Below are 24,821 nucleotides of genomic sequence, written 5' to 3' on the forward strand. Positions count from 1 at the left end.
TCTCTCTCTCTCCCTCTTTGTCTGTGTGTGTATGTTAGGGAATTTAGACTGTAAGCTCCAATGGGGCAGGGACTGATGTGAATGAGTTCTCTGTACAGCGCTGCGGAATCAGTGGCGCTATATAAGTAAATGGTGATGATGATGATCTCACCTCTGCTAAGTCTGCTAGCACTCTTTCCCCAACTACGACCGTAACATGTTACAACTACAACATATTTTATCAACCTTACCCCAGTGCAAGGTAACTCGCAGTCCACAATAACCACACAGCCAGCAATTCAATTGTAATACATGGTATATTTATTTATGTTACGTTAAACATGTTGCAAACAATGTACACAAAATACACCTATTTACTTTGTCATTGTACAACCGTCTACTATTTCTGAATATCTTAATCCACGAGCAATGATTTTTTCTTGTAAAACCTTAGAGATTTAAAATATATATATATATATATATATATATATATATATATATATATATATATATATATATATATATATATATATATATATATATATATATATGAATTCAGAAATGAAAATACAGAATATGTGCCTCTATCCTTCTTAATGGCACATACAGAATATGTTCTGACTATCCCCCGATATTACAATACAAAAACATCAATACTCTTGTTTACAAAGAGAGGAATTTATGTTTAATGTGTTAAAGCTTTGCGCACATCCACAACAATGTGAGTCAATTTATGGAAAAAAAAAATGTTAAAAAGGTCTGTTCAATAAAAGTGCGCTGATACGTTTTTCAATAGCAGTTTGTGAACAATGCAAATGGATTTTTATTTTCTACAATTAAAAAGATAACTTGAATGTTTTACAACAAATCTCCTGTGATGTGAGAAGTCAAAGAAAATGAGGAGACAGACAAAGGTTTAAAATGACAAAAAAATGCCTGCAGCAATTTTAAAAGAATCAGAGTCAGACACATGAACCATACCAGGGAGTAATATGATTTTGGACCAGGGTAGGAAATGTTTTACTCTCCTAGGGGTATATATACTAAACAGCAGGTTTGAAAAGTGAAGATGTTGCCTATAGCAACCAATCAGATTCTATTTATTTACATATCCACTTTTTCAAACCCGCAGTTTAGTAAGTATATCCCCTAGTCTAATGTCTGGTAATAATTGCATAGAGTTGTAAGATAATTTTATTTTATTCTTAGAGCAGTGTTGGCAAAGAAAGAATAAAACCAAGGACACATTGTAAGTAAAGTAGTCACATGAGGCTCTATATATGGTGCCCCCAGGTGGCAATCTCATGTGTGAAAGTGATGTTTTGCCTATATGGAGTTTGTGCGCCATATGCAGATATCAGCACATGTGCACTGACCATCTATTAAGTAATGTGAATGTATAAATATTCTGTTCATGATAATGTGATCACTTATTCCCTGATGTAGTCTTGAGAGCCACAACGGCCAGACAAAACGCGTAACGTCTCCTGTTGAAGCTTCAGCTTCTGAGAGACCTGCCTTTACCATTTGTGTCGGTACTTTATGGGATTTGTAGAACAGATAAGCTCCCTCATGCTTTAATAATACGTACATGCATCACTAAGCTTTTTTTACCCATTAAAATTGTGTTTTAAAATGTGCTACACCATGTTGGCCTTTTTTGCTTGATATCCTTTGAAAGGTTACAATTTTGAGCCAAGAAAAGATTTCTACAGCACTGATACAGATAAGCATCTATTCACTTGTATATTGGTACATACATATATATATATATATATATATATATATATATATATATATATATATATATATATATATATATATATATATATATATATATATAACAATGAATAAAACTATATTAATAAAATAATAAAATTATGTATAAAATATTATATGAAATCAACTGAAGCCCTCTTTTCTCTGTCTTCATCAGATGTTATCCACAATGTATCTTGTGTGCATCTTGTGCGTCTATCTTGATTCCAAAGTAATCCAAGCATTATTAAAAAAAAAAAAAAAATTATCTCACCCAAACTAATGTCTTTTTCCCTTGCATTTTCCTGGCATTGTCTAAGAGTACAATCCAAAAGAGGAAACCCTCCCACTCAATTAGTCTGATACAGAAAAACTGGTGGGTAAAATATTTAGTATATAGTTTTTAAATATTACTATATATAGTAAATAATTTTTACAACAACTCTCAATCACTAGTCAGAGCTCAGAGAACAGTCTATATAAAAACCTCTTCTGAAAATCTCTCGGGGCCTGATTCATAAAGGAACTTAATTAAGAAGTTCTTTATTTAAGTCTCCTGGACAAAACCATATTACAATGCAAGGGGTGAAAATTAGTTTTCCGTTTTGCACATAAGTTAAATACTGACTGTTTTTTCATGTAGCACACAAATATCAACTTTAAATTTCAGTGTACAAATAAGCTATCAAGTATTTGTGTGCTACATGAAAAAACAGTCAGTATTTAACGTATGTGCAAAACAGAATACTAATTTTCACCCCTTGCATTGTAACATGGTTTGGTCCAGGAGACTTAAATAAGAAACATCTTACTTTAAGTTCCTTATTGAATCATGCCCTCAGTGTGTATCAGAACGGCCCTGAAGAAAAAAAGCAAAAATAGAAGAAGTGAAAGAAAACAAAAAGAAGTTAAAGAGAAGAAGACTCTATGAAAAGAATATTAAAGAAAAATAAAGGTGTTTTTAAAACAAAGGATTTAATTTAAAAAAAAAATATTTTGTAAGGAAGCTATGTATTGGGCCTGCATCCAATTTACCCCTGGTCCAGTACGTAGACCCTAGAAAGGTGGCATAGGTACATTCCTAGGCACCACTTCACCGGGATGACTAGAAAACACTTTAAACTACTGGGGCTAGTTGTAATTAGTACAAAGGGGCCCCAGACTTTTGTTTTGCTACCCGTGGTAGACAATCCAGGTTGACTGTGTTAAGCAGTTCAAGGCCAGACTCTAGCTCAAGCAGGCTGCTGCACTGGTGCTCAGCCCCCTGTACGGCGTAGTGCACCATTATACAAGTTACTCCCACTTGCCAGAGACACTGACCAGTTCTAGGGACCTAGGTGGGCACTTTAAATAAGTGCCAAAAGCCTTGATTGGTCCCCAATAGCTCTCCTCACTACACCCAAGAGTAGAAATAGTATAAAATGCAGGTGCCTTTGACAACTGGAACAAATCAGAACTCCCTGCGTACAACTGGATTAATTACAAACCCCATCTGGACACCAGGTAACTCTCTATCTGGAACCAATAGCTTACTCCCTGACACTAACAGATCCTCTATGAAAATGGCAGCACTCATTTGGACACAGATAGCTCCCTCTATGATTGACTGGTTTCTCTAGTAACCTACCAGCTCTCCCTGTTAAAATGTCAGGTCTTCTTTCAACTTTCAGCTCCTTTATAATGGTGGCACTTCCTCTGGTTCTACCCCTCACTGTGGTCTCTCCCTGTTAGGTACCCACTCTCCCATCAGTAACTAGTCTTATAGGCAGGCTCCCTCCATTTCTCTGGCTACTGTCTCTCCTTCATTCAGCAGCTTTTGCATGACAGGTGGCAATCCACACAATGGCCACTTCTTCCTCCATGGTTGCACGTCTCCTTTTCTGCCACAAAGCTCTTCAGCAGTTGTGGGCTCTGATGTCACTTCCTTCCTACTGGAGCATGCTGGGAGGTGTAGATTTCAGCACTCAAGGAATCATTACACTGCCCTTTAGCCAGCAGATCCTCCTCTTCTCTGTTTACACTTCCACCACAACCGCTAAAGTGTTAAATAGCCTAACTTCTCACTTGATGGAGAGGGGCAAAGAAGTGAGGTAGCACTCCCTATTGTTACGACTCACGACCACCAAGATGAGCTTTTAGAACAGATAGTGTTGAGGTCTTTACCTTTAGCAGCCGCCTTTCCCGTAGAGCTTTATGTGCTCACAGGTACTTTGATGCTCCCAGGTCTTAAGCTCAGTGTAGGAAAAGCTCATCTATGATGGCCGTAGCATAGATGGAACTGGAGGCGCTAGCCCAGTCTAGAGCGGGAGGTCAGTGTCAGGCCGAGGTCAGGGGTCCGTAGCAGACAGCCAAAATCGGTATCCAAGCAGAGGTCTGAGTCACAAGCGAAACAGCGGAGTCCAGTGTGTACAAGCAAAAAGTTCAGGACAACAGGCAAGGGTAATTAATAATAATATTTAGATTAATTAGCCCTCAGGCTATTTTATTATATGTGCACACGCCCGGCGTTGCCGGGACGCGGCGCTGCTTGGAAAGTGTCTTGATCATTGCCACGATGATCGGGACGGCGGAAACAGGAAGTAATGTCCTGGCTGTTGCCATGACAGCCGGGATGCAGCTGGAGGAGGCGAGCCGTGGTGATCTACCATAGCATATTTCTGATCCCTAGGAAGTAGCTTATGCCTCAGGTAAAACACTGGGTTTTCTACCCTCTCTCTACCTTGTCTGGCTAAATGAAAAACCTAGTACTAAAGTTTGGGGCTTGTAGGACTGTACATTAGCAGATTGAAGATGTCAAAATGTTGCTTCCATGGCATCAGACCAACCTAATTGGTAACTCTCAAGTATTTTTGAGAAGCCTCAACTGGGCAATTGAGTATATTACAGTGTCATTCAAATATGCAGTATGATAAGCCAACAGGTTGTTCATGCCTCTGTGAAAGGTGGTAGGGGCTCTGTGTAACCCAAAAGGGAGTACATTGTATTGGTACAGACCAAAAGGAATATCGAAAGACATCTTCTGCTTCATTTCCTGTGTAAAGGGAATTTGCCAATATCCTCTTGTCCAGTCTAGAGAGTATATAGTATAAGCTAGTGCAGTGATGGACAGCAGGCGGCCCTCTACGTCTTTGCTTGTGGCCCCAAGCTCTTTCATGCTTTATTGTCGGATTTGTTATAGTTTGTTATACTTGTTTAAAATCTGTGATGATGTTATTACAGACAGGTATCTCTTTATTTGATTAAATGTATTGTGTTAAGCTATTACTCAGATTATGGGTAATATGCAGCCCTTTTGAAGGTTAAACGGTCACCCATGCTGCCCCGGATTACTGTCAGATTGACTTTCTCTGTGTTAGTTTCAACTAGTCTATTGCCCCTAGGTATGGTGTATGCATAAAAATCTGGACATGCATCTGAAGTCAATACAAAAGCAAATGGCTCCATTTGGTTTCAGGTCCATCACTTTTGGGCTAGACCAGTCACTTGTAGAAAGCTCAATTACATCTAACTGGCTCAACCTACTCTATTATGCCTATCCTTCAATCCTCGGTACGGCTTCTGGTTTACAATCACAGCAGGAGGAGTATCAATAGCATGCTATATTACATTTGTATGCCTTGAACCAAAAGAGAAGACATCTCCATTCCTGATTATCATCATTTCTTGGTCCCTTTGAACTGGGGACAAAATCAAACACATGGGGAACCTCAGGTTTGTCCCCTGGTTAAATGGACAGGACTGGACCACCGCAGATTATAGTTCTGCCACTGCCTATCCTAGACGTTGCTGCACTGATTCTTCTTCTTGCATTTGAGCTACAAACTGCTACAGGTTTGGTTTTCTTGGAGATTGTTGCCCTCTTTTATCATGTCTAATACTCCCCTTGGCTGCCTCTTATTTAGCAACTTAAAGGACTAAACCCTGTAGAAGCTTGGGATACCTGCCAAACATAAGGTAGGGCAGAGGTCTATTCTAATCTTTGTTTCCTGCACTACTACCTTCCTCAACATGTGCCTCATGGTTCTGTTAAAGAATTCAAACAAGCCATAATCCTGGTGAAGGTAAACAAAGGTATTCAGATTCCTTTCAGTACTCTCAAAACATGTTACTCACAAACTTTGGATCAAAACATTTCCCTTTTTTCCTTTTCTATATGATTAATTGTTCCCTTTAATTCAAATTATCAGTGTTCAGAAAAGAAGCTAAATACATACTTCTTGAGGTGGCTTTTTTGAGAAAGATGGAAGTATTTTTAGTGCAACCACAATCTTTTTAGTTTTGTTTTAGATCGACCCGGAATTTGAAACAATTGGCTGCAGTCACGCATACAAAAAATTCCTGATGAAAGAGAACAGTTATAAAAAAAAAAAAAAAAAAAGTTGTATGGATTTGTTATTTTACCATTGAATGCTTGATGTTACACAAAGAAAGTGGTCACTTTGATTTTGATGCATTTTTGGATGGTGTGCGCTCCAGCATATACATATTTACTTGATTAAAAATGAATAACTGTCAGATGATACAAATACATGGCTGAAAATTGCAGTCAAAGGAAGGCAGAAAGATTAAGAAAATTACTTTGTGAAACTTGCAGAAGGTCATGTAGAAGGCAATTAAAACTCTTTAAAATGTGCAAATCCAGTTTAAGATTAAAATATGTTCATCTTTATATAAAATAAACAGATTTAAACCCAATTAAAAAATCTTATTTAGAGTAATACACAGACTGAATTAGTTGTACTTCATTTAAGGTCAGGTATTAGGATCAATAATTGAATCTAAAAACTTACATAAACTTAGCAGTGATCTGGCTTCCCTGGAAACACTAACAAATGACATATCTTGCAGCTCACACACATAAAGAAAGAGCACAGTGGCATATAATAGGAGATTAGCTATAAAACGTTCTCCGAGAAAGGTTCTTGATCTGTAAGAGCAAATAATAAACAATTTAACTGATTTTCCGAATCGTCCTTTATGTACCATGAATATTGTTTTCATCACTGTTGAATTGAAATTTGAAAAACATCAAAGATACAGAGAGAGAGAGTGAGTGAAAGACTCTGCTATACGTATCTCGCTTCATTCTCCGATATTGCACTGTTTATATAATTATGTACAACCTGAACTGATTATAAAAGTTTTTCTGAGTATCATATACTACAAAGTACATGTTCTGGCCTAAAAGTACTACTGAAACTATTACTAGAAACTCACTTTTGAGGAAAGTATTTCCATGGAGTTGGACACTCTTCTACGATTTCAAGTCACCAACCTACATAATCCATCAAGCAAATCATTTGGATATCAACAAACAATTGCTGCTGTGTCTAGATCAGTGAATCATAGCTGTATCAGGACCAACCCATCTCACTTCAGTATTCAATATGATGTCACTTCCAGTTCATACTAGGCATACAAGCTTTCCAGTAAGTGTTTGTTGCAGTCAGATAGCTATTTTTCGTACAATTTTACCCAACCCATACACCCCGTTCATGGTAGGAGTCTACTAAAATGCCCGGGATAGTCTTGAATTAAGGAGAGTCCTCTCGGTCTCCAGTGTGAGTAGATCTCTTTCCAGGGTGCCGATTCTTTTACTTGTGAAGTAGGCGTGGGCCTGATGGTGAGAATCACGCCAACATGGCTCCTGCCTCTTGGATTCCGGATAGGAAGGTCCACAAAGTAGGCAAGTATGCAATTTTTATATTCCTTAACAATTTTTAGCAAGTCTGTTAGACATACTGGTGCTAGTGAAAGTATCAGTTTTAGATTGAAAACGAAGCATTACACCCCAATAGAAAACTAAAAGAAAATGTATGCATTTGGTTCCAGAGACCCAAATCATTCACTTCTAAAGCGAAAATACACACAGAAATCCACTCCCAACATCAGTCACAAATTGCAGCCTCTTGAAACTGCAGCAAACTGGTTGAGAACATTTATGAAAACTGATATAAAAATAAAAGATTGTGGTACCCATAACAACCAATCATATTATATCATTTTTTTAGTGAGGTTTAAAAAAATTAAATCAAACATCTGATTGCTATGGGCAATAAGAGCATTGTCCTTTGTTTCAGTTTTAATAAATTCAGCAAAACAGATGTCATGTACACCAATTAAACACTAATTTGAACCTGTTACAGTATTTGCTGATCAATGAGGCCGATTCAATTTGGCCACGTTAGTGTATGAACAACACGGCGCTAATTGTATTACCGTTTATACGGTAATATAACCCGTTTCTTTGGACTGCAAGCAAAAACAGTGTTAAAATTACCGTACTAACGGTAATTGTGCACAGGCTACGTTATTCCTAGAATAACGCGGTCAAACGTAATCGGCCACAATGAATCTTAAAAGACTGAAAAAAGAATTGCCAATTTGTCTCAGGATAAAAAATATGTGGATGACGCTCTTAAAATTTGTCATATTTAAAGCCATTGAAAGACAATGACGATACACAGTAATATGTCGCAAATAGAACAATGTTAACGTATAGTACAATTATATGAAACTGTAAAAGCAGATTAGAAGAAGGGATAAGTGCATATAGTGGGTCTGATCATAAAAACTGACACAATCTGTAGAATTGGTGCCCCCTATAGAAAGTGACATCCAAGACTTCTATTTGTCTACGACATAACCTGCGGTGGATACCCAAAAGTGAGACCTTATCCCTATGCCAGTTATGTGAGTCCTTGTGTTCCTCTTGATTTTCACTTATTTTTTGTAAAATTACTGTATACTACAAATTAACTAGTAGTAATATTTGAAAGGACCACCAAATCCCAAGTTAACAATTTTACCCAAGCCATACAGCCCCATCATAGAAGGCGCCAGTAAAAAGTCCTACTGGGGTAATTATCAGGGAAGGGCTGGCAGATTTTAGCCCAGGGGCAAGACTCAACTTCGCAGTCTATTAATAACATTTTAAACTGAAAAAGAATGCAGGTGGCCCAGTGGCTGGCCCAGGGTAGCCCACTATGGGACCGGACTGGAGGGGCAGATGCCCGCCTGCCCCTGGCAATTATGTTACAATAGTGCTGTTTTTGACATGACAATCCGGATTTTTGGATCCCAAAGTGCTGTAGCTTACAAGAGAGTGGTAAAAAGGAGGAAAGGTTTTGGTGACTCAGGGGCCTGATTTGGCAAATGGTTGATACAACTGTGAGGATCATGGGTCAAACATTGTTTTTCTTTTCAAGTACTTGAAAGTATACAGTTACGTAATAACAACAGGGGACTGTACTAGACTAGTGTACAAGTGCATGCTAGGCTGACCAGACTGAATGTCCATACCTCGGTCTCTGGGCTGGCTGGGAGATCAACCGCAATGCTGCAGGAGTTGCTGGACAAGAGCTCTGTAAGGACAGATAAATAGTTCAAGTGATATCAATGAGAAGGATGGGATGTGAAATGTATGCCCAGGTATTTAATAGGACTGAAACAAACAAAATAAAAAATAAATTTAGACGCTCACTTCAAACCTGTAATTAAAAAAAATTGTTAAGATTTTTTGAAAAAGTGAATGGAGGTTTACCTGTAAACAATATAAGTTTTACCATTTGTAGCTGGTGGAGTAATACAGTTAAGGATTATTTCATAACTTTTACTTGTTACACACCAGTCTGATATTTTTGAGACATTTTAGTGTGAAGAATATACTACCTGAACTGTGTATTAGCAGTGATCCAATAAATCTCCGTTAGTTATAAATAATAATAAAAAAAACAATTTAACCCCACAGGCATAGTTTTGTTGATACTTAATAATGGGATGAACTCCTAGACAAAGTTTCAGACTTACCTGTTTATTAGAATTAACAATGCTACTGTAATCAAGAGATATTTTTCCCATAGCAGAGTTTTGAGGTGTCTGATAGTAATTTTATACATATATTACCCTGAGTTGAAGAAATATAAGTACAGAAGTTCTCTAACTTCAATGTATTTTAACCCTTATATATAATAATCTAATTTGACCATCAATGAACAGCTCTTTGCATTCCAGCTATTGCAGAACTACACATTGGAGCCAGCAAGTTCAAGAACTATGCCAAAAGGTGCATTAGGGAATAAATACTATGCATGTCATAAAGGAGAATACGGTGTTTGAATAAAACATATTTGTATGAGGAAAACACTTGTACCCAATATATTATATGTGACATTCCTTTCATGACAAAGTATCTTAAATCCTTAATATCAGCTCTTTGTTCTGGATCACTTTTCATCATAAGGGGGTACATTTATAACAACTGATGCACAGGAAACCCTAAACATGCTGTAACCCATAGAAACCAGATTCTAACATTTTTCTAGCACCAATTTAAAAAATAAATAGATTGCTGACCGGACCTTTTTTTTAGTTTATAGACAGAATCATCCTTGCATTTTCCCTTTTATTTAAACACTTGGTATTCATATACAGCTTGACCTACGTAATAATTTATATAATCAAAATATTTCCATCAAGTAAGCCGTCATCTATTCCAGATGCCAGTCATCAAGAAATTGACCAGGAAACACAAAACGTCTACCATTAGTTCAAAAGTAGACAAATGTATTATCCTGAAGTTGGCCTCTTTCTACAAAGCATGTTAGACCATCTACAGCAGGGGTGTCCAACCTTTTAGCTTCCCTGGGCCACATTGGAAGACGACGAGTTGGTTTGGGCCGCACATAAGATACACTAACAATAACGATAGCTGATCATTCAAAAAACCATAGAAAACAAAGTTAACATATAAATATGAGAAAAAAAAGTGATTTTATATAAATATATCTATATATCTATATATCTATATCTATATCTATCTATATATATATATCTATATATATATATCTATATATATCTATATATATATATCTATATCTATATATATCTATATATATATATCTATATCTATATCTATCTATATCTATATATCTCTATCTCACTTTTTTTTCAAATCCCCCTATACTTACCTTTCAATCGCCCTGTTCAAAAATCCTCTCTAGTTATTATACTACAATCACTTTTGGTATTGTTTCGATGCAATATCAATAAAGTGCATTTAAGCCAGGCATTGTATATCAGGGTGCCCTGACCAGGCCTGCGGTACCTGACATATACACCACTGTGACCCCAAAGTGTGACCTGTTTTGCTAATTACACCACTATGTTAGTTAAGAGATAACAACTTATAATGAGCCAAAGAGAATAATATATAATTCCCCATTAGTATTACAAGTAGAAGTATGTAGCAGGGAGAGAAGGTCCATGATGCTCCAGGACCAGGTGACTTTTATTCACTGGTCAGTGTCCCTTGAAATAAAAAAATAAAAAAATCTCCCTTAAATTACCTTTTAATCGGCTTGCTCTCCTGTCCTCTTCTCTTCTCTTCTCCAATTCTGTGCTGCTGATTGTTATTCTCGCGCGGGTGACTCTGTGCTGCGCTCCGCAATGGATGTTGGGCGTGATAACATCACGCCTGACATTCACTGCGAGCACCGCACGGAGAAGGAGACAAGGGAGGGAGCCGGAGTACCAGCTGACGTGACCGCAAGGTAAGTATTTTCTTTTCTTTGCAGGATTTTTTTTTCCCATTAACAGCGCTGCTCCCTTGCCACAACCAAAACTCCTTCTGGGACACAATTACAGGCGTGCTGGGCCGCATGCGGCTCGCGGGTTGGACAACCCTGATCTACAGTATCTTGTCATCTATCACTGGGAAAGTTTATTAAACCTCTGATAGTTATGTGGTCAGGGCCGGTGCTAGGGTTCTCATCGCCCTAGGCAAAATTTCAAAATACCGCCCCCCCCCCCCCCAAGACACGCCAAATACCCACTTCCCAGACCCTCACACACTTCACTTTTGGTTAAAAAAAAAAAAAAAAAAAAAAGATAAGCCTTACCTCCTACAGCGGTCTGGCTGCCGTGATGTTTCATAGCGAACGTTGTCCAGACTCCACTGCTGTCCAGGGGCAATCACAGGATTCCTAGAGGGGAAGTATCCAGGTATTAGATATGGGAACAAAAACTTGTGAGAATGACCCATCACACTGCTCCCCCTGCAGCATACTGCCCCCCCACTGCTTGACCATGTCCTTTGTCCTCCCCCTGCAGCACCATGTCCTCTGCCCCCCCCCTGCAGCACCATGTCCTCTGTCCCCCGCCCCCCTGCAGCACCATGTCCTCTGTCCCGTCCCCCCTGCAGCAACATGTCCTCTGTCCCGTCCCCCCTGCAGCAACATGTCCTCTGCCCCCCCCCCCCCCCTGCAGCACCATGATTTTATTGGCACGTCATGCTCTATATTTGACTTGCAGCAAGTCAATAATAGAGAATGAGGTGCCAATAAAATAATTATTTTATCCACCATAGTGTTTAAATCAAAGATAGAGCATGAAGTGCAAAATAATTTTTCCACCGCATATTTTGCAAATCAAATATAGAGTATGACGTGGAAAATAGTAATTTTTATACCATTGAAAAAATACTATTTTCCACCTCATGCTCTATATTTAATTTTCAAGCTATGTGGGAGAAAAATTTATATTATTTGCAACTTCATGCTCTATCTTTGATTTAAAAACTATGGTGGATAAAATAAATATTTTATTGGCACGTCATGCTCTATTATTGACTTGAAGCAAGTCAAATATAGAGCATGAGGTGCAATAAAATAATTATTTTATGCACCATAGTTTTTAAATCAAACATAAGGCATAAAGTGCAAAAAAAATCAAATACCACCCCCAACATTTTTTTTTACTCCACACTTGGGCTTTGGGTACCCCATTTTTTAGAAAATAAAATTAATAATACCGAAAAAAAATAAAAATTAAATATACTTACCGTTTTTGATGCTGAAGGCTGGTCAGATGCAGGGAGCCTCTTCCTTAATGGCTGCCCACCGCTCCTCGTCTTCTTTACAGCAAAGGAGAGGGGTGGAGCAGCCGGGTGCATGCTGGGAAGGGAGGGAGGTGTTGGGTAAACTTTATTCACACTGTCTGTCTGTGACAGTGTGATACTACAGCACAGCAGGCGCCGCCGGGTAAACACATGTCACCTGATCACTGACGTCAGTGATCAGGTGTGCAGCCCGGGCGCCTCTTAAAAAAAAATTGACAGTCGCGGCGGCCATTGAAAAAACAGCGGCGGCGGGGCACCTCTCGCCCACTTCTCTCCGCTGACTAGATTTTCAAATCTAGTCAGCGGCAGCGGCGCCCTGCAGGACCCGGCGCCCTAGGCAACTGCCTAAGGTTGCCTAATGGGAGCGCCGGGCCTGTATGTGGTAAGCAGTGGTCAACAGTGGGTTTAATCCCAGCTGCATTTAAGGTGAGTAACAAGGAAAAACATTTTTTATGAAAAGCCTGCAATAATTGAGCCTCCTACTTAATTGCAAAATGTATATTGCATCATTAAAAAAAACAAAAAAAACAAAACATAATACAATAATCTCCACTTTTTCAAACCTGCAGTTTAGTAAATATACCCCTAATACATGTTCATACAATGCTTCCCTGCACCATTTAAATGCAGCACAAATGCATCCTGACAAACATTTGCTAAATGATTAGCAAGTGTTAATGAGCATTGCCATAGAACTCCATTGTATATTTACCATGCGTTTACTGCTTCTGACTGCAGCAATGTCAAAATTGATGCAAAGCATTGTCAGTGTGTATACACAGGTCCATTTAGCTTGCATTACTATTCGTTTATATTAATCAGTGTCAAACATTTTAAAATTAGCTTGTGTCTCTTACATCTTATAGATCATAAATAAAAGTTTAGGATTAGTTATAACAGAAATGCAGGTCTTCCCATCAACAGTCAGCAATTCTCTACAGATCTACAGGACGTGACCCATCGCCAACTAACTCTTAACGTATGCATAAAGATACAGCAACTTTATTATAAACTGCGCAATCAAGCACTAGATAGACAGCATGCCGATCCCACTGTTTGCACTTAGCTTTGTTAAATAGAATGGAAGTTATTGTGTCATGATAAAAAGGAGCTACAGCCATCACTAGATTGCCCCATTAATCTAACAGAATCATGCTCCATCTGTACTTGTATATATTTTGCAGAGCATTTGATAATTAAACTTTTTTGACCCCAGCTCTTTTTCACTGTTGGGGAAGGTTCATACACATGCTCCCCATTACACACAAAATAATCCCTCATGAAGAGTATTCAATATATCTCCTGGTACTCCCATCAATTGTTAGTAGATAACAGTCCTATAGTCCTTTAATATATCCTCGTTAGTGTGGATAAATCATCAATAGCTTCTACTGTCACTTATACCAATTCCCAAGAACCATACATCAACCCCTTGGACGGATCACTGATCTCTGGTTCTAAGTGAACAATTGTCATAGTTATTATTGCTAGTTTAGTTTGTTGTTTATCCTATCTATTTGCAATTCTGATAGTTCTACACTATGTGTTAAACACATTTCTTTCTATTATCACATATATTAGTTAAAAAAAGGTTATGCATACAATTCTCTTTTGGAGTTCAAATCACTTCAATTATCACTAAGATTATTGGCTCAGATTAATCTCCAGCACATTAAAAACATCTAATTCACTTACAGATTTGCGGTTAATATTATTGCTTTTTTTTTTTTTTGTTATGTTTTCCTATTACTGTACTCTTCAATACCGCCAAAAAAATAAAACAATTTTGAAATAAAAAATATTTTTTTTTTTCCGTTTCTTTTGATTCCTTACAGTATAAACATATCAGACCTTAAGGGAACTCCATTCCTTCAAATGACCTGTCAAAGGAGATCTGCCACTGCCTGTTCCCCATTAGGGAGAGTAGGAAGATGGCCAATGAGACTACACTGATGGTTAACTTACTTTGTATGGTGTATAAACACACAAGGGTCCGTAGAAAGCAAAAGATTGTTATATAGTCCAAACAGTTGTATATACGAGTTCTAATTGTAACTTTTAAAGTTTCAATCTCTTTTTTGCTGAGATTTCGCTCAGTAAGTTTTAAAATAGTCTTTCAATATAGAACAGTATATTTCACAAACAAACAAAACACCTGTTTATAGAATTCAGAAAAATGCTCCAGAGTTGTAATAGATACTTACGCATGCAATAGCTTTGCTGTAGGTACCTTCAGTTCCGTATAAACACCTCCCATAGTCAGATTTACAGATATAACACGACCAGTGTAATTATACTAAATGAAAACATGTCACTGATTGGTGACCTAGCTTGAAACCAAGAATGAATGAATTATACTATATTAACATAATGGTATATATTAAAGTTATTTGCTGCAGTATGTGCTATAAAGATGGGTATTTTTGGCTGGAAATGCAAGAAGAATCGGAGCAGCTAAGTATGTGCAATATTTTTTCTTTTTCTTTAATAACCTTAACTTATGGATGTCAGATTATGATATGCAGAGAAGGTAAAAAAACAAATTGAAGACATAGATCATTACATTTCGTCACTTGTCTGGGTGGACAAACGCGCTCGCAATAAGTTTACCATTTTATGTAGATCCTGGAGAATTGTCTCTCCTGAACCTCAGGCTGTATTATTATGCCTCGTAATTGGCACATATTAAAATGTGGTTGATATCCCAGGAGTGTATTGACCTTCATGATGGTTTTGGTTACTGAAATGGGCTCCTTGCACTCACAAACACAATTTCTCTTGGCTGGTAGACGTACTGAGCAGGATCTCCCTTTGGTGTCCCAGTCTCTTAAAGTGTGGTATCTTTCGGTTAAATACGCTGCTGATTCTGGGTATGTCACAAATATATTGGAAAATTCCACCGTTTGAGAGATAATGAGGCATCGTTACTGAAGATTTTGGCCTGCTGGTAATCCATGTATGGAAGCATAAGCAATAATTATTGATAATGACAAAATGGATAAAAACATTCTTTAAGCAATTAATGAAATCCATTACTTTCAATGTTAGAGAGAACATTAGAACACCAGTATATTCAGACAGGCATGAATAGCAAAGTCGTCCTTGGTCAACAAGACTCATGAGCAACAGAACCCTCTTCTCATCGACACGTTATCTCGCACATGGAGAAATTAGCATTGAAGAGTTTATGTTGGTGGATCATGCCATATGCAAGTTAGGAAATTTAGAATCCCTTATTCGGTCTTTGTACAAGACTTTAACCCTGGACAAAGAAACTCCATCATTTAAGGAGTCTGAATGTATATGGAATTCTAGGAATGCGAAGTGCTCTCTTTCTAGCAAGATGCAATGCATGCAACAGTAACTGGTGGATGTAAAATACACCAGTGTGGTGTTGTATGTATGGTAAACATCCCAAATCTTGTTAATTTTCAGTTCTCTTTTCAACAGACCAATCATCGTAGACAAATTAAAAAAGGTAACAAAGTATAACTGTCCTTTAAAACATTTGCATATGCTTCATCACTGCTAAATTGGGTGACAAAATGTATTGGTCCATACAAAATTTTTAAAGCGATAAGTATTCCTAATACATTCATCTCTCAAATTCTGCTAGGACACAAATTTCTTCTTCATCACTTACTATGCTGGAAGACAGTCAAACCAAGTATGTGATAGAACAGATTTTGGATTCTAAGAAAATTTTAATAATCTACAGTATCTCATCTGTTTGAAAGGCATTGGTTTTGAAAAGAGAGAAGTATCCGCTACAAGTGAACATGTGGAATTCTTAGAAACATTTCATTAAAAAATGTTTTAAAATGTCTAAAGCTAAGAGTTCTGGGGCTGCTCTTTGAGGGGGCAGTGAAGTACTGGAAGATACCTGCTCAGTGTCTGCAACTGATCCCTTGCCTCGTACTGGCTGTGGAGAGACTTGCACTCCTTACAGTGACAGCACATATATACAGTGGTGCTAGAACACTTTAGAAGTTTCTCAATTTCTCTATAAATGTGTTTACATCTTCATCTAAGTCATACGAATAGATAAAGAGAATCCAAAGGGCAACCTTTATGGGTGGGATATGAGATTGCGAAGAACACATTTCCGACATTGGTAATTGCGCCAAAAGAATGCTGAATGCTCTAATTTAGACAAGTAGGAAATAGTGACCTACTGAAAAAGTGACGGAGCAATTCCGGTAATGCTGCCATCAACCCTGACTGTACAACATGCCGGCACTCAGTGACGTCACTTCAAATAGCGACAGTTACACTGCTAGTATCAAGGGGACAATGTTATGATCAGTCTGCTCTATTTTGTTTTTTTTTTGTTTTTGTTTTTACAAAGGGTTTAACATTATAGAGCCGGCGGGTCCTCGGATTGCCCCCTTAATACTAGCAATATAACTGTCTAAACTAGAGCAATCAGCATTCTTTTGTCGCAGTTACGGATGTCGGAAATCTGTTCATCACACCAATGGCTACCACTGAACTTTATAGATGCCCTGCTTAGTTAATTAAAAACGTCGAAACAACTAACTTATTCTCTGGAAGTCAAAAAACAACAACAAATATAATGGCACAAGATTATGGAAATTATATTAAGGACCAGCTGCACGGGATCTGCAATCCCGTAAATACAAAATATATATAACAAACAGATTGCAGTAGGACCTCAAATCATCAAAAACACTGGTACTGTAATGTGGATGACAAAATTGACAATTAAAACAGATACATAGAAATTGACATTATTCAATATGTGTTGATAGCATCTCTTATAAGGAATATCGATAATATAGGTGCACCTATGTTGTTATCAATCAAAACTTGGTGTCCTCAACGAACTATATTGATGGTACAAACTTCATCAGGCTCATGAGCCTTTCTTGCCAGAAAAAATTATTGTGAAGCTCAAAAAACGTTAACGATTCCTTATGAAACTTAGTGTAATGTACACTATGAATTGGTGAGGGTAGGAAATCACTTCTATTCCCAAACACTTAGATAAATGTCTTCATCTAGTATCGACTTGAAAAACAGATATTGAAATAACAGTCACTGGTGCTCCTGAGTGCCTAGGATAGATGGTGTCTTTGTCAAATATTAACTTGTGGGACAATAGTGATTCCAAATTCAATATAGAATAACACACATGGTAGTAGTGAAGGCAATGATATGGAGGTATAATGCAGAGATATAATTGTTCCTCGGGTAATTGGAACAGATAAATAGATTCCTTACCAGATCCCTGTGACATATAATCAGTCACTCGATAAGCGTTTGCTCCATCTTCATATGCACCTCGATGTATGGTGCTATTGCAAATAGCTTCCTCCCAAAATAGATAGCCAATTAAATGGTTCCAAAGCGTGGTAGGTAAAAAATCCTCCTTCATATAACTAGTAATCGATGTTGAGAGCTTCACAAAGTGTAGTAGAAATCACCTGCAGCATTCGTGTTAATGACACGTATCTTTGAAGAGATCTCGTGGAATATAAGAAACAGATGATTCAAGCTGGACTGATGAGCCTGTGATAGCGCATAAAAACAATATGTTGCACTACAACCCAGAATCACATCTCACGCGTTTCATTGCAACAAGCAACTTCTCAGAGATTTCTCTGAGGAAGTTCAACTTCCTCAGAGAATATGTGCAATTAACACATATTGAATAATGTCAATTTCTATGTATCTGTTTTAATAAATTGTTTTTAACATCCACATTACAGTACCAGTGTTTTTGATGATTTGAGGTCCTACTGCAAATTGTTTGTTATAAATATTCTCTGGAAGTACAGCAAAATAAATGAATATATTTACATTATGTTCTTTTTTGCAAAATTACAAGAAAAGTATCCTCCATAGACAACAAATGAACAGTACCAGTCAATGGGCAAATCAAGTCATGAATACAATAACCGTTTTCAAATAATTAATTTTTATGTATTTAATTTTTCAGTATAATGCCCTCTTTCTGCAAAAAAGTAATTAATGATCAAATCATTACCATACATATCAGTACTTCTTTCCCGGTGCTGATGGAATAGACATATCTACAACAAACTGGAGACGCAAATAACGTTTTCTATATTAGATGAAGAGATGCAACATTAGCAATTATAATCTTGATCTAATACAATATTAATTATTTCAATAACAAACATTTTAAATATGCAGTTACTTAATATCTGCTTCTGTGGCCACTGTTTTAGGGAACACATTCAAAACAAAACTAATGTTTAAAACTATTTTACAAGAAATAAAATGTAAACATCTCACTGTAACAATACCAAAGATGATTACAAGTGTTTCCCCCCCCCCAGAATGCACATGCATCTGATGTTAAGTAAGAATGCATAAATTATTCCATAATAAGTGACATTTTAACAGTTGTTTGAAAACATTAAAAGCAGGGTCCTGAATTAATTCTCTTTATTTACAATCCAGATCCAAGATCACATCTGTTAAATAAGTTACTTGAGTGGGTTATATAAGAAAGACCTTAAATTTACACCAGTATGTATGAACATCTTAAGGTTGCCAATCTGGAAGAGCTGAGCCACAGTTATTTGGCTGTTGGCCAAATTGCACAAGTATCATCTGGTAGGGTCTTAATTTTAGTTTTTGAAAAAAATTTAGAATTTAGATATTGCATATACACTGCACAACTCTGTACAATAAATATATAAAATACAATTACTGTACTTACTGATACACGTGAAAGAGCATTAACAATGTTAATGTAATCATACATTATGAGTACTGTGCATAAAACAAAGACGACAATTGACTTACAGGACCTGCTGACTTCAGGAAACAAATGTAGTGGTTTGAGAAATTACCATCATAAAAGAGATAAGAGAATACCATGTCCCCATTGATTTTGCAAATTGATTAACTTAGACTTCCCATTGGCAAAACAAAACAAAAAAAATATCTACTAGTAATAAACCAAATCTAAAATTGCCAGTGTGTAATATATGTTATGGAGCCAAATAATATCCATAAAATAAAATACTTAATTAAATCTGTCTAATGTGACATATGTCTCATTTCTTTGCTGCGTGATGGTGCATCTCTATCTTTCATTAGTATTTAGCAGTGCAGAATCCATAATCTGATACACTGACTTGAAAGTTCCTAATTCTCAGAAATGCTCTTTACAGACTAGTGCAGTGGATTCCAAACTTTTTCAGTTCAAGGCACCCTTAGGGTCTCCAAAAATTTTTCAAGGCACCCCATAGCCAAAATAATTCCAAAGTAGTCCCCCGCCTTGCTTACCACTGGCCCTGGCCGAGGCACCCCTGCGAGATCACCGAGGCACCCCAGGGAGCCTAGGCGCACAGTTTGGGCACCACTGGACTAGTGGATTGATATGCAGGGGTGGGGCAGCGATATTAGTCAGCCAAGCTCACATGATATGCTCTGCATCCTATATAAATACCTTTTTACGTATTGTTAGAATGCAAAATCCACTATTTCCACTAAACAGGATTAAGGAAATCCTCAAGAGCATAGCCTTCAGCAGCCAATACAGACTTGGCATAATTATTTATAATCCATGGACAAATACATCAAACATTCTTGTGTGCATTATACATTGTGACTTTATGAACGTTACCAGGTAAACAACTGTGAATATGAAATATCATCTTTAACAAAACAGCGAGGAAGACAAAATAACCATGTGGCATCAGCCTGAATAATTTCATGTACAATGTATTTAATAAAATAAATACAATACACAGTGATGGTAAAGTCTTCATGCCTTCTTATGGTTACATATATAAGTTAATTGCACCACTCATTTATTACAGGAATGATCTCTCAAAATAATCTTTAATCTCATTACCACAACACAGACAACTTGTTTATCTTCAGTTCTCCATATGCAAAGTTACAAAACCGTTTCTATCCTTCTATTGTATGTGTTAAATATAAATTTTCTTTACCATCACAAAATAGTGTTGTTCAGAAATGAAAGCAGATAGCATGACATGGAACTTATAAAAAGGTACTATGCATACAATTTTGCTAAGAAGCCAAAAACAGTTTGTCATTATATAGGCTACCAAATGACATTCAATGGGAAACAATGTTTCTATGCCAGACAAGAGCGCATCATTGTTAAAAAACAAACAAACAAAACCAAAACAAAAACCACTGCAAAGAATAGGGTAACAGTGTTTCCCAAAGAACTCATTAAGGGCTGTTTTTTTTTACATGGGAAGGGGGGGAGCAGAGCTGAAAAGCATCAGTGTGACCTACCTTAAGGTAAATACTATTTGTTTACCATGTTGCCAATTTTTATCTGGGCCAAATGTCAAAAACACTGTAGCAATACATCCGACCTTAACAAGTTGCAAGGCTAAGTAGTACACTGTACACACATGCACATGTATAACCTCCATTTCATTTACCATGCAGTAAACAGGACTTACAATAGTGACAGATGACTGAGCAAGGACACTGCTTGTTCATTTATTGTCAATTGCCATACAACTATATCCATTGTGTGTACCATCCACTTGACAAAAGGTATCCGTGATTCCTATAAAATACTTAATTGGAAATCTGGTCACTGCATGGTAAATGCAAATCCGAAGACAGAACCAGCTGTTTGCTTTTTACACAGGTAGTTTGGCCACATCTCTTATCAGTTCACACTGTCATTCAGCCAGCAGAAATCAGGTTTAGAGAACAAAACAAAAAATCCCATCATTCATCCATCTGACAGATACACAGTCCATACGGTAACAGTGATGCAAGAAGAGGACTTCAAATGTTAAAATTAGGATGTATTGCATTCCCCTATGCTTTCTCCTCCAGTTTTAACAAAACATCTGTTTGTACAGAATGAGTAGCTGTCATAAGGATGAGGAATCCCGATTTTTCACGCTAGCTAAACCTGCCACTGAAACAACACTACTTGTATACATCATAATTATACAATGTTTACCTTTTGCTATATAATACACTAATAAACGCTCCCTTTCGTAATCTAATCACTGTACTATGTACATCTGAATTCTTTAACACAAACTATCAGATATTATGCACAGATACAATAAACTAGATTATAAACTACATTGCAATTAATAGGAAAAAAAGTTATTCAGCTTCTTAAAGATTAAAAAAAATAAAAAAAATAGTGGAATCGTAACATTAAGTTAATACTGTGTCACTCAATTGTAGTTATTTCCACATGTGAAAGCAAAGAAACTACACCTTAGGGAACATATTTATTGTGTTCGGGTTAATACATTGGGTGCTCTCTGAGCTACAAAGGGATAAAGGAAATCCTTTCAGTACAAACTGACAAAGGTAAAACAGTTTTCACAACAGCGTGTACCACATAATTGGAAATATTTCTGGGTTTAATACAAATGACATTTTCTAGTAATCTACATCTAACTTTAATAACGTCATACAGATAATGAATTAGGCTAAAATGCACTATAATATTTGGTTTGGAACGGTATCCTTAGTACATCACAAAATACGTTTTGATATCCCAAAGAAGCAAGACTTGCAAGTAGGCATTTTAACATTACTAATCTACAGCTACAAAGTTCTACTCTTGATAGCATTTACCTTTTGGGGCAGTATACCATACAGGATAAAAGCAGAGAGAGTAGAATCAGTATAACATATACACAGAAGTCCGTATTGTAAAGGCTATAAAGATTTGTTGCACATTGTACAGATGCCTTGTGCTTGTCAACATTGTACAATTTATGTAGCATATCTCTTGGTCCACTGTCTGGCTATCCTGTCATGCTCTGCTCTGTTGGTCAAATACTGAGTGGCTATGCTTCCAACCAGGGGATCAGCTACAAAAGGAGGAAGAAAAAGAAGGAGTTACTTAAGCAAGAAATGTAATAGTTTACCTTACATACAACATAACCCCTCCTCATCCCCCCCCCCCCAATGAAAAACAACAAAAAACGTAGGATACACAAATGAATACAAGTCATAAAATACTGTATGGCATGGCATAGGGGTAGAGGATTCATAACTAAAGCATTCCTCAAAATTGTGGGAGCTGATGTTGTAACTGATGCCAATACCACTCTATAGCCTGGAATGCCAGGATTGCCATCTGCTGATTATCATGTAGTATTGTGAACACCCTTAACAGTAAGGACAATAACTAAAGGGGAATGAGCCAACGTCGTAAAAGTAAAAAGATTACAGCAAAATAATGCATATAAAACTTTTCTGTAAACTCTACTCAGCATAGGTAGTATTCCAAACTTGAGAATTGTGATTAGGAAGATGTTCGTGCCATGTTTCTATGCTCACCCACCAACAAACTGCATACACCAGAATTCTAAACACAGCTATACTTTAAATGCTTATTACAAATAAAACAGACTATGCTACAAACTTATTTATATTCCTTCTGTTTAAAACAATGACCAAGTTAAAAAAACATACTTAAATACAATTAATACTATATATTAAATTAAGCACCCTTTCATTTATGCATTGCCTGTCTACTTATAGAAAAGTAACTTCCTCCTTAGCATTTTGACCCTTACCGCTAGAATGCAAGATATAATTTACTATAAAATCTTTCACAAAATCAAAGACTACATCAAATTTAACACATATGCAATGGACACATATTCATGCATTATTCAATTTTTAGTTAGAAAGCCAGATATATCGCACCAGAAAAAATCCCACACCTTCTAGAGAGATGGTTTAAGCCGGATAGTGGTATCTGAAATGTATGGTTCCTTTTTAAAGATCAACTGCCCTAGAGGTGGTGCACCCACACATAGTACTAAACGCAAGTATTTGGGAAAAAACAAAAAATGTGTTTAAGGGGCACTCTGGGGATAAGATTATATAAAACGTCACATAATGTACTCAATCAAGTTAGCGAAATATTTAAAAAGTGTAAATGAGATGATTAACCAAAAGAAAATAAACTGGTAAAACTAGCAGAAATTCTGCTAGAACGCGCCGCAAATCCTCTATTATATATGTATATATAACTCTGCAGGTGCCCAAGGAAATTATAAGAATGTAATATTCTGAACCTCAGTATGGTCATATATTTATTCCATTGTTCAGTAGAACTGTATCAGATAAAATAACTGGTATGTAAGCGAATAGTCATCTTATTTACACTTTTTAAATATTTTGCTAACTCGATTAAGAGTACATTATGTGACATAATTTTAATGCATATCAATATTTTTAGTTGGACAACTTATGTAAGATACCAATCAAATATAGTCCCAAATTTTATGTTGTTTTCTTCAGCCACACAATACATATTATAGGCCCTTTCCACAAAACTAGGCATGCCAAGCAGAATGTTTATTTTTCCCATTTAATTTGGCAGTGTTATGGCACCGCTGCGGTGCCATGTAATTATGCATACCAAAAAGGTATGTATAGCTTTTATGCTGTCTGATCTAGCAGCTGACTGTGCACTCTTCTCATACAACCTAAAATATCAATATAAGTACTTACGGTGCACAAATATATTTGTAAGTATTATTAGATCTACCAATAAAATAAATACTACTACTTTGAACTATGCCACAAGACCATAGCCATGTATTTTTAAATCTACTCCTTTAACTGTGTTGCCACCCAAATCTTACTGATCGAGTTAGCTGCCTGAAGTTAGCTCGGTAGCCCCCCAGTTTAGTGTACATACAACAAAACTATGCTACACAGAACTCTGGCTCCGTGTGGTGTATTCATTAACCCTTCATGGTCAGAGAGAGACTGCACCTCAACACAAACAGTTGTACTGAAAGAAGCAACAGACTTAAATATTTCCATATTAATAGATATAATCTCCCAACTGGATTCAATTGTAAATAATACAGCAATTACCATTAGAGCACTGCTTTACATAAGAGGTCAGATTCTGATCTCCCTTACACAGGGAGAATTCATGTGCAACGTCATATAGTAACGTTACATAATATTCATTCCGATATGGACACACGTGAATGGCTGTCGGGTGGTCTTTCCGAGCAGCGAGATTTCTCCGTATATGGGCACCAGTACATCCTTATATCTGCTTACCTGTCCTAAAGAGTTAGTAAATGATAGCGATATACAGTGGATGGGGTTCCCTGCTCTTTAGTAACCAACTCTATGTTGCAATAAAATTAAAACACCACATCGATGCTGTAAATATTATGCTTTTGTC

The 24,821-nt window shown here is 36.9% G+C and overlaps 1 protein-coding gene and 1 long non-coding RNA gene across 2 annotated transcripts in view; both read right to left on the bottom strand.

The window, feature by feature from the left end:
- LOC142098060 (uncharacterized) overlaps positions 1–24,821 on the bottom strand; it is a 404,421-nt gene that overhangs the window by 300,731 nt on the left and 78,869 nt on the right. The window lies entirely within an intron of this gene.
- The window catches only part of UBE2E3 (ubiquitin conjugating enzyme E2 E3), a 60,723-nt gene continuing 57,768 nt past the window's right edge, over positions 21,867–24,821 (bottom strand). Inside the window, exon 6 of the mRNA XM_075180504.1 lies at positions 21,867–22,470. Coding sequence (XP_075036605.1) covers positions 22,373–22,470 — 98 coding nt within the window. The 3' untranslated portion in view covers positions 21,867–22,372. The remainder of the gene's footprint in view (positions 22,471–24,821) is intronic.

Source organism: Mixophyes fleayi, chromosome 7, assembly GCF_038048845.1.
Source record: "Mixophyes fleayi isolate aMixFle1 chromosome 7, aMixFle1.hap1, whole genome shotgun sequence".
In the NCBI taxonomy this organism is placed as follows: domain Eukaryota; kingdom Metazoa; phylum Chordata; class Amphibia; order Anura; family Limnodynastidae; genus Mixophyes; species Mixophyes fleayi.